Source organism: Lampris incognitus, chromosome 13 (assembly GCF_029633865.1).
Source record: "Lampris incognitus isolate fLamInc1 chromosome 13, fLamInc1.hap2, whole genome shotgun sequence".
Taxonomy (NCBI): Eukaryota; Metazoa; Chordata; class Actinopteri; order Lampriformes; family Lampridae; genus Lampris; species Lampris incognitus.
This window is the reverse complement of record NC_079223.1, coordinates 47,961,348-47,979,833: the sequence shown is the minus strand read 5'-3', so window position 1 is coordinate 47,979,833 and position 18,486 is coordinate 47,961,348. Positions and strand designations below refer to the sequence as shown.

Sequence of the window (18,486 nt, the reverse complement as noted above, 5' to 3'; positions counted from 1 at the left end):
GGAAATTTTCGCTCACACCGAAGCAAAAAACGCTGTCACTCCGTTCACTCACTCCCGCGAGAGAGAGAGAGAGATAGAGATTTATATATATTGGTGGAGCAGTGGTTAGTGCGGTCGCCTCACAGCAAGAAGGTCCTGGGTTCGAGCCCCGGGGTAGTCCAACCTTGGGGGTCGTCCCGGGTCGTCCTCTGTGTGGAGTTTGCATGTTCTCCCCGTGTCTGCGTGGGTTTCCTCCGGGGGCTCTGGTTTCCTCCCACAGTCCAAAGACATGTAGGTCAGGTGAACCGGCCTTACTAAATTGTCCCTAGGTGTGAATGTGTGTGTGTCTGTCCTGTGATGGTCTGGCGGCCTGCACAGGGTGTCTCCCCGCCTGCTGCCCAATGCCTGCTGGGATAGTCTCCAGCATCTCCACGACCCTGAGAGCAGGATAAGCGGTTCAGATAATGGATGGATGGGTGGATGGATATATTAATTTTATTTATTTATTTATTTATTTCCTTCAGAAAGAGTGTAAATTGCATGATGACTAAAGTAACAGGCTAAGTGATGCTAGAAGCTGTTACTGTTTAAATTTCAGTCCAACTTCAACAGTTTCTCTCTTTCACCTCTCGCTCCTGTAATGTCAGTGGTTCAGCCTATGAACAGCCAGGCTTGCAAGTATGTTGGATGAGCCAGTGAGCCAATTACACCAGAGGCTGCTTATTATTTCAGAGCTGCTGGATTGATCCCTACCAACCATTAATCACTGCCAAATGGACCAGCTCCGCACCGGGTCAGCCCGTCGTTATTTTAGCACGGTGGGTTGGGTGGCACCCACTTTCTCATATTACATATGGAGGTAAAGGGCGATTTCAGCACTCTGCCATGGATACATATTCACACACCCACCGGTTTATGTTCACGCATACGCACACACACACACACACATGCACACTCGCATGGACACACTCACTTGCACATATGTACGCACACGCCTCCCAGTGAAATGGATCTTTTTGTAAACTTGTGTCCGCAGAATCAAACAAAAACACACCATGGTCTAATTGAGGAGACTAACTGGGTTTTTCTGGTGCTGGTTGGAGATGTGGAGGCATGTCATCGTTACGCAGAAAACCAGCTTCTTTCAACATCTGAAGCCCGAATTTCAGAAACATGTTGGCAGAATTTAATCGCAGCCCATGACAACATTCAGTTGACGCTGTGGGGAAAAAAGAGAAAAGTGTTGATGTGAAGTTAAATGATTTATTGCATCAGAACACGCGTGACAGTTGCTTGTAGTCAAATTCTGTTCTGTGTTTAAAACCAGTCCAATATCTTGTTCTTCACTTTATTCCCTATGACAATGGATAAAAGAGCTGGTAAATGTTGCTCACAGGCACTCCATCTCTCACTCACCAAAACACACACACACACACACACACACACACACACACACACACACACACACACACACACACACACACACACGCGCGTGCGACATCTGCTTTAGCAGTGCGAGGGTGTGCAGGGAATGTGGAGCTTGAAGTTGGGCAGCAGTTGGGTTTGTTGAAATTGCAGCCCCAGCGGTAATGGCATAAAGACTTAAGCATTGCCTGCTGCGCCGGGCTGTCGAAAATGAATTATTAGACTCATTTTCTGCAGGCAATTTCGGATAAAGGCAGGGAGTGTGAGGGAGAGAACAAGAGAGGAAGTAAAGGGATAAATGACATGCCAAAAGCGGTAAACTGTGTCATCCAAAGACGAACCCCTCAACTGCGAGAAGGGGTACCTTGAATCGGTATGAATGGAGGGAGGTTGTCTGTACTGGTGCTGCTGAACACTTATTTGCCCCTGGTTAAGGCTTTTATTGTCTCAGTAGGTGTGCCACAGGAAAAAAAAACATTACTTCCCATTTTGTGTGCACAGCAGAATCAACCTTTAAATGTTTTTTTTTTAAGCTCAGCAATATGTATAGACCACCACTGATGCCAGGGAGGCAGATTTGTTCAGAGTTGTTTTAATATCCTCTTTAGTGTTTGTGTGTATGGTTGTGCACTGATACAGTGCATTTCCTTGTATTTTCTAGTGAGGAAGTGTTTAGTTTTCCATTAGCTGCCTCACAAGGACATGCCATGCAAAGTCTTACCACACAACATTCACTTGTGTATGGACCAGATAGTTTTCAGAACACATTAGCCTGAGTTGGTTGCCTGTCATATTGCCTGCAGATTTGACAGATTTGCGGTGACCAGGTTTGAAGCCTCAATTGTGGTATAACACTTTCCACTACACAGTACATCTAATACAACGCGAACGGGGAAAAAAAAACTTCTCATATTATTTGCTGCTCACAATTTGTAATAATTTGTAATAATATTACTTTTTCTGTCTCATTCCACACCAGGCAGACTGGTTATTATGAGGGTTAATGGGTTTGTCTGTGTGCTCCTGTCTCTCTGATGGAGTGGACCTTGGCCAGCAGTGATCATTTGCTGCAATTCACCTCCTTAGTTGAAGGATAACTCCGGGTTTTTACAACCTGTGTCTTATTTTCATAGTTTTTGGCTTTATGATGTTTTACTCACTGGACACAGCTAAACAATGGTGTGCTTTTTGAGCAACTGGGCACGACAAGCTTCAGTAAGTCCAATTTAACTAAATTATCAAAACCACATCATCAGCACCAGCAGTAATGCGGACATTGTGCCGGACCGTCGTAGTGAAGAAGGAGCTGAGCCGGAAGACAAAGCTCTCAATTTACCAGTCAGTCTCCATTCCAACCCTCACCTATGGTCATGAGCTTTGGGTAGAGAGCGAAAGGGTGAGATCGCGGATACAAGCGGCTGAAATGAGTTTCCTCCATAGGGTGTCTGGACTCAGCCTTAGAGATAGGGTGAGGAGCTCGGACATCCGGAGGGAGCTCGGAGTAGAGCTGCTGCTCCTTTGTGTCGAAAGGAGCCAGTTGAGGTGGTTCGGGCATCTGATTAGGATGCCGCCTGGGCACCTTCCTTTGGAGGTTTACCGGGCATGTCCAACGGGGAGGAGACCCCGGGGTAGACCCAGAACTCGTTGGAAGGACTATAAGTCCAATCTGGCTTGGGAGCACCTCGGGATCCCCCAGGAGGAGCTGCAGGGTGTTGCTGGTGAGAGGGACGTCTGGAGTGCCCCACTTAGCTTGCTGCCACCGTGACCCAACCCCGGAGAAGTGGCTGAAGATGAGATGAGATCTAAAACACATATTTAGCGGGGGAAATTAAAGTGCAAGCTAAAAGTTATATCCAAAATGGCCAATATTATCAGTAGGGGTGTGCAAATACCGATACACTCGAGTATCGCGATATCATCTGTTGTGATACTGTATCGATTCTCAAAACCACTATATGGATTTTTAATTGTTTACATGTAAAGGTTGGTGACAAACATGTTGTGTTGTGTGTAACCCCACGACCGCTAGATAAGTGTTGTAATCTATCTTCAGCCATCTGACTCTTCCAATCCAACCCAACAACGTAAACTGAGACAGGAAGTAGCATAAGCACAAAGAACACAGGCCTATGCCATCACAATATATCACCTTTCTTACAGTATCACAGTATATCACTATATATTGACTCGTAACCCCTGTATCCTGATACGTATCGTATCGCCAGATTCTTGCCAGTACACAGCCCAAATCAGTGGTCAATCACATTGCTGAGCTACTTCCTATTTCAACTTGCGTGGCTGACTGGCTTATACGTGGCATGGTAGTAGTAACCATCGATTAGAGGTGGCAAAACCAGGTCCCGAAAGTAAAAGTCTGGCCCGTGTATTTCCTCCACCCGTATACTGAATCAGCTGATTGTATCAGTTAGTTTTCCTTACCTAGCAGAAAAGGGGTGTTGATTAGAATCAACGGGTTTAGTACACGGTGGAGCAAATATATGGTTAGAGCTTCTGCTTTCTAGACCGGGTTTTGCAAACTCTGCCATCAATAAACTTACCTGGCCAGCTCAATAGAGAAATCATAGATAATGGAAAATCATGTGAGCAGTCTCATTGAGACACAAGGGTTTTTTTTTTCTCTCTTGTTGCCGTTGTTATTGTTGAAGGGACAGATTTATGGCTCATGTTTGGTTGCCTCATAAGATGCCGTTGGAAAGCTGGGTCCAGCGGTGGTCCCGTGTTCATTCATTCATTCATTCATTATCTGAGCCGCTTATCCTGCTCTCAGGGTCGCGAGGGTGCTGGACCCTATCCCAGCAGTCATTGGGCAGCAGGTGAAGAGACACCCTGGACAGGCCGCCAGTCCATCACAGGGTCAACACACACACACACACACACGTTCACATCTAAGGACAATTTAGTGCGGCCGATTCACCTGACCTACATGTCTTTGGACTGTGGGAGGAAACCGGAGCACCCGGAGGAAACCGGAGCAGACACGGGGAGAACATGCAAACTCCACACACACACGGCTTTCCTCCGGGTGCTCCTGTTTCCTCCCACAGTCCAAAAACATGTAGGTCAGGTGAATTGGCCACACTAAATTGCCCCTCGGTATGAATGTGTGTGGGCGGCATGGTGGCGCAGTGGTTAGCATGGTCACCTCACAGTTTGAAGGTTCTGGGTTCGAGCCCTGGGGTAGTCCAACTCCATGCAGAGTCCCGTGTTCATAATCTCCAAAATGAAGCGGGTGAGTAAACTATCATAACTGCATGCGTCCTGCATGGATGAAACTAAGAAAGTAAGACCCAGGCTGGGGGCAAAGTGGAATTTTCCTTTAACTTTGACACAGCAAGCAGGAAGGCAAGATCAGTTCTTCTAAAAGGGTCTGTAAAACAAATAGTGATGAACTAGCTGAAGCTCGCCAGTGTCTAAACACACACCTGGACGGGGATAGCAGGAAATCCTTTTGACTCATTACGACTCATTATGTCCCTGTATGTCTTGTGAAAGTGGATAAATGTATTGCTGCACAACAGCGCCTTAGGTGTGTGGGTCTAAATCACTTGGGATGACAGTGTTTAGCTTTAGCCCGGCGTGCAGTTTGTGTCGCTGTGCTAACCTGCTTGGTGAGAAACAGCAGACACGGCAGAGTGTTTTATTGCTCCTAAGTCAGGAAGACTAAAACTTTTGTTACCCCCTTGTTGCCCATGTGATAGACGGATGGCCATTTAGCCAGCTATGCGTCCACGTCTCTTCTTAGCCATCTTTCTGTTCCGACTCTTGTCTCTGTAGTGCTACACTTTGGCCTCTGTTTTCTCTCCACATAGTGTGACTTGGACGGATCTCTGGCGGTCTCCTGCAGAAAGCCTCCCAGAATTATCCTGTGTGCCTTCAGCTGTCCGCCACAAACATCCGAGATGTTCGAGCACGGTTTTTTTTCTCAGCTACCTCAGAGGAGAGGGACGGCGAGTGACATGACGGCAAGTTTGCTGTCACCGTCATGTCACTCGTCATCCCCGGACCCATGTCTGCGTTGTGTCTCAGATGCTCACCTGAGTCCCCTCTCCGTATGCTCAACCCAGGAACGCTTGCCAGTGGTGTGCGGATTATGTTCTGGTTAACCAATGAAAGTAGAATGTTTTTTTTAACCTGTGTTGTCTTCACATTGTGTATACCGCCCTTGTCTTAAGGGTAATTTATGACCTGCCTTTATTAAACCTCTAAATTAAAGCAACTTAATTTAATCTTAAACCCCAAATCTATTTTGCATGAAGAAACAAGCTGTCATTCATCACAAACTGTGTGACTATCTGGGTTTTCCCTCTCCACACTGCAGAAAGACTGCATTTAATCAGTGGACACCACTCGTTTTTATAGGGTCACACATGACTCAGATATGTCCAAGGGTCAAACATGACCCTAAGACAACCTTAGTACTCTAGTGGTGTACAGCTTTCATGGAAATACGAACAAAAACGACGTTTCCCTTGTTCTAAAGTTGGGGTCACTGTAGGAAAAGTCATCACATTCCAGGTTGAAAAAAGACCACGTAGAGTCTTTTCTCTGCTGTTCAACACTGTTATCACTGTTATGGGTCATTTTGACCCGTAAGACAACAGAATTAAGGGTTCGGAGATGTTTTATCACTGCTGTGGCCCGATACTCACTGCCATGTTCAAGTAATTAAAGATGATGTTGAATATGTAATACCCCTTATTAGAGCCCCCTTCAATTGTCATCTTCCTACTGCTCTTTATCAAATGGTGGGGCAGCCCAGAGCAGCTTCTTCAGTAGTGTTGCCTTCCTCGGCTACGTCTGTACCTCCAACCGGTGTGAACAACTGAACGCTGAGACAAAACGCTGCCTCAGGAATTGGGGGGGTTTCTGGGTGAGGTCTGTGTGTGTACTGGGTTTCCATAGCCCAAGAAGATGTGAAGGACAGACACTGAGGTGTAGTAAAGACAATCACGGTACACATATGAGAACGAGAGGATGAACAGCGTTGTGGTACAATAATAGAAAGAAAAAAAGTTCAGATTAGTCTAGGGGTTGGGCGATGCTGACAGAATTGAATATCCCAGTATTCTTTGACCGAATGCCTTGATTTGGATCATGTGATAATATATTAGGCATATCTATTGGGGCTTTCAGAAGATATTTACACACAAGAAAATGTTGAGAAATGGTCATTAGTCATGTGGATATGATGACTTGAACAAGTTCAAAAAATGGTTTTACTAGGGGCGTCTGGGTGGGTGGCGTCGTGGTCTATTCTGTTGCCTACCAACACGGGGATCGCCGGTTCGAATACCCGTGTTTATCTCCGGCTTGGTCGGGCGTTCCTACAGACACAATTGGCCCTGTCTGCGGGTGGGAAGCCAGATGTTGGTATGTGTCCTGGTCACTGCACTAGTGCCTCCCCTGGTCGGTTAGGGCGGCTCTTCAGGGGGAGGGGGAACTGGGGGGAATACCATGATCCTCCAGTGCGCTATGTCCCCCTGGTGAAACTCCTCACTGTCAGGTGAAAAGAAGCAGCTGGTGACTCCGCATGTATCGGAGGAGACATGTGGTAGTCTGCAGCCCTCCCCAGATCAGCAGAGGGGGTGGAGCAGAGACCGGGACGGCTCGAAAGAAAAAATGGTTTCACTTTACTATAATACAGCCTCTAAGACCAGGCAACGACTCTACTTAAGTTATATCACTCTATTACAACAACCAAAACCCTACACCATATCTAGTCTCATTCCACCATATCCATGTTGTATTATTATTCATTCATTCATTCATCATCAGCCGCTTCTCCGGGGTCAGGTCACGGTGGCAGCAAGCTAAGCAAGGCACTCCAGACGTCCCCCTCCCCAGCAACGCCCTCCAGCTCCTCCTGGGGGACCCCAGTGCGTTCCCAGGCCAGATTGGACATGTAGTCCCTCCAGCGAGTTCCGGATCTGTCCCGGGGTCTCCTCCCAGTTGGACGTGCTCGGTAAACCTCCAAAGGAAGGCGCCCAGGAGGCATCCTAATCAGATGCCCAAACCACCTCAACTGGCTATGTTATTATTATTATTATTATTATTATGTTATAATGATTTCTCACCCAGCTCTTGGTTAGTGTGAGAGTGGATGTGGCCGATGGCCAGGTTGGGTTTGAGGAAAGGCGGAGAAGATTTGGGAGGAAGTGGGAGGACAGGTTGAGTTTGTTTCTTTAGTCCTTAGGGGGTAGCGGTAAATTTAAAGTCCATTGTAAAAAAAACAAAGGTTCTGTCTTTACTGACACCCAGCAGAGGATTGTGGGAACCCCTCTTCTTAGACTAAGAAAGGCACTGTCCTTGAATATAGTTTGCGGGAAGACAGGAGTAAAAAAGAGAGAGAGGGAGAAGTTAGAGAGAAGCAGGAGGACAGAGAAGAAGATACAATATCAGCCGCAGAAAGTAAAACCTGTCGTGCCCGCCATGTGCCCGTCCTGGTTCGATGCAGCACATTGTGGCCTACGGATGCCCACCTCTCAGACAACTTGATTTTTGATGAAGAACCAGAGCACATCCCAGACCTGGTTTGCTAAACTCTCTCTCACAACCTTCTTCTTTTTTTCTTTTGTTTCCCCTCCTGTTACTGTCACAGAGGACGCCGTTGGATTTAGGAGGAAAAAGAGATTAAGAGGAATTCAGAATACGTACAGGAAGGGGGAGACACGCCCCAAAGATTTACAAATAACTGAAACAAACACAACTTCATTTTGTTGTTGTTTTAATCGGTGCCTTTGGCTGTTCTTTGTGACCTTCGTCGTGGTTTATCTTTAACCGATGATAGATCTAAGACTAACCAAACATGGCCTCTCTCCCTTCTTTCTCTCCTCTCGGTGTACCCCGTGACCCACCTGGCAGTGGGCAACCACACGGGGAGGATCAAGGTGGTCTTTACGCCCACCATCTGCAAAGTGACCTGCACAGGGGGCCGATGCCACAACAGCTGTGAGCTGGGCAACACCACCACCATCATCAGCGAGAACGGTCATGCGACAGATACCCTCACGGCCCCCAACTTCAGAGTAGGTAAGTACTGTTAATGTAGGTTGTTCTGTCTCTCTGTGTCGACATCTCCGTGTACTGTGTGCTTGTAATGTGCTAGATGACGAGATGCTCAGCACTGAAGGTGCTTTGTGTTTCGGATCATACATTATAAACACTGTGCTGGTAAGCTAACTGCTGTGTCTGGAATATTTAACCCTCATTTTCTGTTAATTAGCACTAATCAATGGATGTACTGTTCACCAGTCACATCAACCCGGGCCACCATTGCGTTTTGCAGAAATTAAATCCTTCCATCCATTATCCAAGCCGCTTATCCCAATTGGGATCGCGGGATGCTGTAGCCTATCCCAGCAGTCATTGGGCAGCAGGTGGGGAGACACCCTGGACAGGCCGCCAATCCATCACAGGGCCCACACACATTCACATCTAGGGACAATTTAGTACAGCCGATTCACCTGACCTACATGTCTTTGGACTGTGGGAGGAAATTGGAGCCCCCGGAGGAAACCCAAGTAGACATGGGGAGAACATGCAAACTCCACACAGAGGACGACCCGTGACGACCCTGAAGGTTGGACTACCCCAGGGGTTCGAACCCAGAACCTTCTTGCTGTGAAGCGACTGCGCTAACCACTGTGCCACCAGAAATGAAATTGTAAATAAAAAGAAAAATACCCAAGAGATTATATAAAACTTATTCTATCATTAATACTAACCTCAGTTATTGATGACATGAACAAAATGTATAGTTAATAGTTGTTTAGAAAAGGTCCTTTTGACCCAAACAGAACACAAGGGTTAAAAGATGCACACATATATACCTCCAGTCACATGACTTGGCCGGTGTTGAGAAATCCAGACGAGATGTCCGGAAACTAAAAAGAAAGTAGATGGAAATTACAAATGACACGGTTCAGTTTATAGGCTAGTAAATCAAGAAACGGAGAGTGTCCTTGAACGGAGTTCACACAGTGAAAGCGCGGGGCCGGGTGTGTGACGAGGCAAATGCTCAGTAAAGGTGTGTGTTCTGTAATGTGCTGCACACGCTGCGGTGTCTGAACCTGCCTGCTGCTTATGAGCAGCAGATGTGAGCGTCTCGTGTTGCTGACAAATGCAGACACGCAGCGAAGACAGAACAAGATAAATTCCTATCTGACTCACGCTGGACGAATCAATATGGCTGGATTTAAAACACAACAGAGGGGAAAACCTTCTGTAAACATGTTGGACCCCTAAAAGCTCCTTTAAACCTATTGGGAGTCTGCATTCAGAAAGTTTTAAAGGTCGAGTTTTGTCTTGTTTTGCTTTTTTTAAATGTTTCCCCCTTTTCTCCGCGTTTATCCAGCCAATTACCCCACTCTTCTGAGCCGTCCCAGTCGCTGCTCCATACCCCCACTGATCCGGGGGGGGGGGCTGCAGACTACCACATGCCTCCTCCGATACATGTCGAGTCGCCAGCCGATTCTTTTCATCTGACAGTGAGGAGTTTCGCCAGGGGGATGTAGCGCGTGGGAGGATCACGCTATTCCCCCCAGTTCCCCCTCCCCCCTGAACAGGCACCCTGACCGACCAGAAGAGGCGCTAGTGCAGTGACCAGGACACATACCCACATCCGGTTTCCCATCCGCAGACATGGCTAGTTGTGTCTGTACAGACGCCCGACCAAGACGGAGGTAACACGGGGATTCGAACCGGCGATCCCCGTGTTGGTAGGAAACGGAACAGACCGCCACGCCACCCGGACGCCCCGAGTTTTGTTTCTATATTTCTTCCTTCCCATCAGGCACTTGAAGCAGGGCTGACTGTTGTGAAAGTGGGGAGTTAGATGGAAGGTGAAGGTGCAGCAGACACGCTGTGCACTCTCCCTCAGGCTTGTCGTAATGTGTCCAGTGCTCACAACACTGGACAACAAAATCTGAATTGCGTTAATTCAATTTATATGTTCCTGAGCTTGTAATTCACGGTGTAATATAAATCTTTTAGTTTTTCGCATGTTTTCTCATGTACGGCATGTTTCTCAACATTTGGTTAACTTGAAAAGCCATTTTAAAATAATCACTGAGTGATGTACACATTTGCAAGTTCTAGTCAACCTTTCAAATATAGAAAGACAACATTTCACACCCACTGAACACACTTAACAGAAGCAGAGGATATCATTTACTTCTTATTGTCTTAGCCAATCTTATATGATCTTCAGCTTAGGCTGATGAAAATGTTGAAGTTATGAGATGAGTTCGCTGCTTAATCTACTGCTCAGTTGGGGATCGGCAGTTCGAATCCACGTGTTACCTCTAGCTTGGTCGGGCGTCCCGACAGACGCAATTGACCGCATCTGCGGGTGGGAAGCCAGATGTGGGTATGTGTCCTGGCCGCTGCACTAGCGCCTCCTCTGGTCGGTCGGGGCGCTTGTTCGGGGGGGGTGGGGGAACTGGGGGGAATAGCGTGATCCTCCCACACGCTACGTCCCCCTGGTGAAACTCCTCACTGTCAGGTGAAAAGAAGCGGCTGGTGACTCCACATGTATGGGAGGAGGCATGTGGTGGTCTACAGCCCTCCCCGGATCAGCAGAGGGGGTGGAGCTGGGATGGCTCGGAAGAGAGGGGTAATTGGCCAAGTACAATTGGGGAGAAAAGGGGGAGGGGTCTATTGCTAAATGTACAAGCACAGAGATCTTACTGTTTGAGATAACATGATTACATTACAGAATTGTTTTTTTTCCCCTATCTTCCGATTTGAATAACGAAGCAGGGTCCAGCACAAAACAAAGTCCACAGAGCTTCACGTCAGTAAGGCGCATATTCAATGTCCAATGGCTTTAAGTAGTTTAAAGTTGAATTTCAACTCTTAATAAACTGCCGCTGCTGTAGTTGGCAAGTTGCGGTGTTTCACTGTGGGCTTTTTGAAACCTTCTCTTTGACTCTCGTCCTGCAAAAAAATGTGAGCTGCTGCTCCATCCATGTGTCTTATGAAAGTGGAGCACCTGGTGGCACGTCAGTCTAACATACCTGTCCAGACATGCAGTCTGTCCTGCAAACCTCTCTCTCTCTCTCTCTCTCTCTCTCTCTCTCTCTCTCTCTCTCTCTCTCTCTCTCTCTCTCTCTCTTCTCTTCTCTTCTCTTCTCTTCTCTTCTCTTCTCTTCTCTTCTCGATTCTGCTCTCAGAGGAGTGTTGACTTGGGGGAAATAGAAACCGGGGAGGCTGCAAGCTCATTTACAGCCCAGGTTCACCTCCACGAGTCCAGAAGGTGTAAATCACACACTTGTGTATGACACACACCTGATGAGAGAGGTGGGAGAGGAGGAGGAGGACAGGGTTTGCTGTGCTCGTATCAGAGGAGGGACAGAAGGAGGAGTATCTGCTCCAACATGTTCACACACCATTCTGTGTGGGCTAACCAACACCACGTCAAACTGAGGAAAAACATTTGGTGGCTGATTTACGCTAGCCTTTCTTTTCAAAACTAACTCATAGTTTTCACTTTGTTGTTCATGTAGAGGAAATATTTCCTGCGAATGTAGCGGAAGGTTAATCTCATATAAAATGTAAGAGGGCATGAGGTGTTGAACATAAAAACCAAACCCAGCAAAACTGAGGAGATGATGCATAGAAGCATCTATCTATCTATCTGTCTATCTGTCTGTCTGTCTGTCTGTCTGTCTGTCTGTCTGTCTGTCTGTCTCTCTGTCTGTCTCTCTATCTATCTATCTATCTATCTATCTATCTATCTATCTATCTATCTATCTATCTATCTATCTATCTATCTATCTATCTGTCTGTGTCTGTGTGTCTGTCTGTGTGTCTATCTATCTATATCTATCTATGTATCTGTCTGTGTCTGTGTGTCTGTCTGTCTGTGTGTCTGTGTGTCTATCTATCTATATATATATATATGTGTGTGTGTCTGTCTATCTGTCTGTGTGTCTGTCTGTCTATGTATCTATTTATATATATATATGTGTGTGTGTGTCTATCTGTCTGTCTGTCTATTTAAAGCGGCTGTATTTAGAAAGCTCGAGGGGGTGAATATTGGAAATATTTTGGGAATACAGCCCTACACACTCCTGCAACCTCTTCCTTTATCCCTCATCCACCTCACCCTCTGTCCTGACCTCTCCAGAAGACCCTCTGTCCCGACCTCTCCAGAAGACCCTCTGTCCCGACCTCTCCAGAGCATCAGTTCATCTCAGTCACACCATACATGCTGTTATGTTACTGTGTTGACTGCAGCTGATACAGATGAGCTGGCAGCCATGCCTACCTGTAATGTGCAGCTACAGCTAGTGCGCACACACTGCACACAATGTACCACAATGTTATGAAACACACCTACGAAGACAGACAGATAGACAGACAGATAGACAGACTGATGGGTACAATTTTAACTTCTTTTCTTTAGCTAATGTGCATATGAACTTATTCACTATCTTTAAGTTTACACTGTGGTTGTTGTTGTATAGTGTTGACTGGGTAGACCGGATGTTCATCCAACACATCATTACTTAAATAATTTTAAATTCAAATTCCAGGCCAGACCTTTAGAGAGAGAGACACACACACACAGTGCACGCACGTGTGTGTGTGTGTGTGTCTGTGTGTGTGTTTTGATGACCTCACTAATGCAACTATTCTTGGTCTGCTGTGCAAACAAGTTATGGTCAGGTGATCATCTGGTGGCCAATGAAACCCTATATGGAGAAGTAGAGCAACAGACAACATGGAGGGCAGTGATGAGAGAGAGCGAGAGAGAGGGGGAAAGGGAGAGAGGGAGAGAGAGAGATTGGAGGAGTGAGTCCAGTGTTGTTTGGGGGTTTATTAGCTATGCAGGCCTGGTCTTTTAAAGCCCCCAGGCTGTCTTGTGTTTACTGCTCCTCTGGTAGTTGTCATTTTCTCCTTCTCAGATTTCAGTAGAACTATGAGAGCGAACCCACTGTCAGGTTTTTTCTCTTCTTCTATGGTTTTGTATATATTTTAATTTCACCCCTATAGCTGGGAGCCGTAAGAGGAGGGAGAGAATGTAGTTTCTATTAGTGTGTCTTGAGAGAGCTGCTTGCCTGCCTTGCTGTGGTTGAGGTGGTGGTGGTGTGTGTGTGGCTCTTTCACCAGATCTTGTGCCCGCCATCCACAGCAGGAGCTTGGTTATTTTGTAAGACTAAGATTGGCATGTCTGGACCAACTTGTCCTGCTGCTTCAGTCATTAAGTGGAATTTTTGTGCGAGGTGCCAGGCAGACTGCAGGTCTTAAAATCTAATTAGACTGGATGCTCTCCAGGATCGTACACACTCGCAGCCTCGCTGCAAAGTGCTGGGTTCAAATCCCCCCCTCTTTGTCTCTCGGTCACTCTTTGTAGTCCCACTGAATGCAAATACCAAATGAGAAAAAGCACACATAGGGCCGGAGAATGATGCCAAAATCACCGTCTCAAGTTCACTGAGTCCCAGCACACCTGGGACTTAATGAACCACCTCGTAAGGTAAAGAAAGACTAGCCCCACTCCTGCATTGTCTCGCCCCCTTTGTACCTGACTCATTTATTCAGTCACAGTCTTGAATACACACACACACACACACACACACACACACACACACACACACACACACACACACACACACACACACACACACACACACACACACACACACAGAGTCTCCCACAGAATAGACAAAATGATTTGTCTTGGTCATGTGAATATGTATGCATTCCTTTGGGTTTCTGTTGATGCTGCTACCCCCCCCCCCTTTCTTGCATTGGTTGGAAGAAAGAGCCAAGGTTGGTCCAGATTGGGAATGAGGTGCACCTGCCATATTCCCAGTTAACTTCTCTGTATTCTCTGTGTGTATCTCAGTAGTTGCCTCTGGACTATACCCAATACCGGACTGTCCATGTACTATAAGCTTGAAAATTATTGTTTTGCATCTTGACTGTGAAGATAACATTGAATATTCAAATATGTACATTTTTGCCAGGAATACATTATTCGTTGCTCCTACTGGTTGCATGGTTTTCCAGAATGCTTCTCTTACAAGTCCCTTTGCCATATTAGCTTTGGGACGTCCTACACTTATTCCTAGTGTTGGGTAAAGTGAAAGAGCATATTTCTTGGATGATGTCACATCTTTTTTTTGTGGCCATTTTCTGTCCACCCTTTGCTGGAGAGCCAGCATACAGCCAAAATAATAACTGCTTTGTCCCAAGACATTTGTCCCACTCAATTCCTACCCCATCCACACCCATCAAACGAAGACTACGTCAATCAGTGTCCCAAAGGCATCCATCCCTAAGCCATATCTCCATCAAATAATTTTTATGCCCATTATGAAGTATCACATTCGAAAAACTAGATGGAAATGGCAAAATTTGACAAAACCTCCCAAATTGCTTTTGTTGATAAAGAGTTCATGCACTGAATGGGCAATGGAAATATGTAATTTTCTAGTATAAAATAAAATGTGAATAAAATGTAACCCCATGATCAGCTCTTTCTTAATTTTACCTGCTCCATCATGGGTATGGCAGTATGGACATATGACATGGGACATGTGAAATTGGATAAGGGTTTTATTGCTTAAACTGATTCGAGACAAATGTGCATTTATATGCATCATATGTTTTGCGACTTTGCTTAAAATTTGCTTGACAGTTAGATGAAAACAGACATATTTTAAGGTCTGGACTTATATAGAATTAGTCATGACAATAAAACAATGAGCCAGTTATTGGTTTCCCTGGAGCTGCCAGGAAAAGCTTCCCAAAGTGGCGTCTTATTACCAAATGCAAGACACTACTGGTCAATGGACTAGTTCTACGCCATAGGTGGGGTGTCACTTGACAGCACTCGATATGTTGTCAAATTGACCATAATGTCAATTACTGAACCCTGTGACCACCACCAAAACACTTTGGGCCCAGTCGCTAACGTCAGCTGAGTTCCCTTTGAAAAAACTACCATGGATTTCGTCAACTAATTGGACTGGAAAGCTGTCGTCTGTACTTCATGGTGATTAAACCACTTCACTCAGCTTCGACTAGGGCTTTTTGGGGCCAAAGCCGCATACCATGGGAAGGCATTCTGCGGGCACCCCTGGCTATGCCAATACGATCGGTGCTGCTCCGTGATTTATGACATGTAAATCTGTTCATTTTGAATGAATGCATGTATGATATAGGCAGTTTTTGTGTCAATAATGTTTCTGTCATGACACCTGTCGGATGGCACACTGGCAGGGCAGCAAAAATATTAAAAGTGTTTAAAAAGTGTTAAAAAAAGGTCGGGGATCCCTGTCTTAATCCACTGGGAAAAGACTTGACATCACACATTTAATGACTGACTTAAGCGGATTACGGTCTCAGACAAGCACACTGGTTACGACGGCAGCCATAGAAGTGCACAAACTGGCCGATGAGCTCGGGACTTGTCCAGATTCCACTCATAAAAATCAAACATGTTGGATTTTATTGTGACGGCTCTGACTGGTCAATTGCTCGATTGGGAGGCGAGCGATTTTAATTAGAAAATCAAAACAAAGCCACATTACAAAATAATGTGTGTTGACTGTCCATGGGGACTTGCCCTATTGTGCACAAACCGGTGCAGGCCATCCAGGATCTTGAAAATCAGTCATTGTGGCCAAACCAGGGTTATGAGGCCTTTAAATCATATAGCATGTCCCCGGCTTAAGGGGAAAGCCATCAGCAGCACGTGCAGCACATTGGGGATGTCCTGGAACCTGTTAACTGTTGCAGCTTTTTTTGTTGCCCCCCCCCCCCCCCCACACACACACACACAAAAAGTCTAGAATAGTCTCTAAGCAGTTTTTGAGGCTTCCCTCCAGCTGAAGTTAATTTAAGTGAATGTATTCCTGCCTTCTCTGAGCAGAACGGTCCCTTTACCCACCTCACCTGGAAGGACGCTGAGGACTGAAAAACAATGGGTGACCCTTTAAATTACAGGCTATTCCTTACTAAGAAATAACCAAGTAATAAAAACCAAGTTAAATGATATAATAAGAGTTATGATGACTGGTAATTACTGAGTCATATGTGAGTAAAATAGGGGCTTTTTTATGTCTCTAGTTGGCTTCCTTGTCATTATAATGTGGTGTTGAATCTAATCTGCATCATCCATTTTCATAGATAAATTCACAAATCACACTTTGACACACAAGTATTTTTAATCCTTTGTGTCGCAGGGATAAATGCAATTGGCTATTACACTTGAACATAATGCAGCTATTAAATGTGCTGTCCTTACTATGGTTCTCTAATTCAGCAGTTACCAGTCATTACAGTAGAAGGCTAATACTAATACTAGTTGATCATTTCCATGCAATGGCCAGCTTGTAATTTACAGGGTCACCAAAAAAGAAAAACCTCCCCCCGGGCCTTTTTCCTCTTCATCTTCGAGACTAACATAGTGAATAGAAATGTCAGTCCCCTGCCAGTTGTGTGTGTGTGTGTGTGTGTGTGTGTGGGGGTTGCCTGGTGTGAGGCCAACTACAGTTACTACAGTAAACGGATTGTCTGCGGTTCGAGTGTGTGGTTATCACCCTTGCTACTACTTCCTTCTATTGCATGAGACGTGCCAGTGTGAGGATTATACCCTGCTTTACAGTCAATCAGTTTCATTGATCAATTATGTTTGCATATGAGGAATTTGACTTGGTACATTGCTTCCCATAAATACAATAATTATAAAAACGTTAAGACAAAATACAAAATAAATACATGACAAAAAATAAAGATATGATAAGGACATGGTATGAGTGCAGTCCTTCGTTCATTCATTCATTCATTCATTCATTCATTCATTCATTCATTCATTCATTCATTCATTCATTCATTCATTCATTCATCTTCAGCCGCTTCTCCGGGGTCGGGTCGCGGTGGCAGCAAGCTAAGTAGGGCACTCCAGGCGTCCCTCTCCCCAGCAACGCCCCCAGCTCCTCCTGGGGGACCCCAACGTGTTCCCAGGCCAGATTGGACTTATAGTCCCTTCAGTGAGTTTTGGGTCTGCCCCCAGTTGGATGTACCCGGTAAGCCTCCAAAGGAAGGCGCCCAGGAGGCATCCTAATCAGATGCCCGAACCACCTCAACTGGCTCCTTTCAATGTGAAGGAGCAGCGGCTCTACTCCGAGCTCCCTCCAGATGTCCGAGCTCCTCACCCTAACTCTAAGGCTGAGCCCAGACACCCTATGGAGGAAACTCGATATGAGTGCATATCCAAGTATAAGCTACATTCAAGGTGAAATTAAGATGTTGTATTGGAGGGTGTAGTGGAGCACATGGGGGTGAATGTGGCATGGTAGTAACAGACGGGGACAGGATAGGAAAATGGAGTCAAACAATAATTGCCCGGATTTTGAAATGATACATTGCACACCAACTATTATATAGATGGACTATTAGTTGTTGGACTCAGTAGGAACCCCCGCCTGCCGCCTAGTGGCTGCTGGGATAGGCTCCGGCATCCCGCAACCCCGATTGGGATAAGCGGTTTGGATAATGGATGGATATTAGTTGTTGCTCAGTAGGAGCAAGAGTGCGGTACAACCAGAGTGACCATGGCGAGATGATGAGCAACATCTCACAACAGTGTAGGTGCTGGTGCTGGAGACCAGTAAGAGGCTCTTTCACAGATCACACAAAGGGACCTACAGCCAGAGGACCCACAGGGTAGTTGGGGTGTGTGACCGCAGGAGATGGGAGCCATAAAAAAACAGGGCAAACTTTGGTGACACTCACTAATGGTGTGTTATGACTGTTCCACTACTTCTACTCTCAACCCACCTTGGATTCACCCCTCTCACTGTTTGTAAGAGCAAGAGTTATTAAGAGGGGAAGAAAAGATACAGACAGTAAGTGTAAATAGATGGGAATAAAGGTAATGCAGGAGACGGGTGAATGAGGAAAAGTAACAGATGTGGTGGAGCCAGGAAGGGAGAGAGGAGTGGAGAGAACGTGGAAGGGTCCTCTGGGTTGGATCTCTGTTCGGGGAGCATGTGTCACCCAACAAGCCAGCTGACAAGAGGGACTCGAACTCTGTTTAAAGCCAAG

At 46.0% G+C, this 18,486-nt stretch overlaps 1 protein-coding gene across 4 annotated transcripts in view; it reads left to right on the top strand.

Moving 5' to 3' along the window:
* ltbp1 (latent transforming growth factor beta binding protein 1) overlaps positions 1-18,486 on the top strand; it is a 281,927-nt gene that overhangs the window by 93,424 nt on the left and 170,017 nt on the right. For all 4 annotated transcript variants that reach the window (XM_056292168.1, XM_056292167.1, XM_056292166.1 and 1 more), the window contains exon 5: positions 8,287-8,454. In XM_056292168.1, the coding sequence (XP_056148143.1) occupies positions 8,287-8,454 (168 nt within the window). The remainder of the gene's footprint in view (positions 1-8,286; positions 8,455-18,486) is intronic.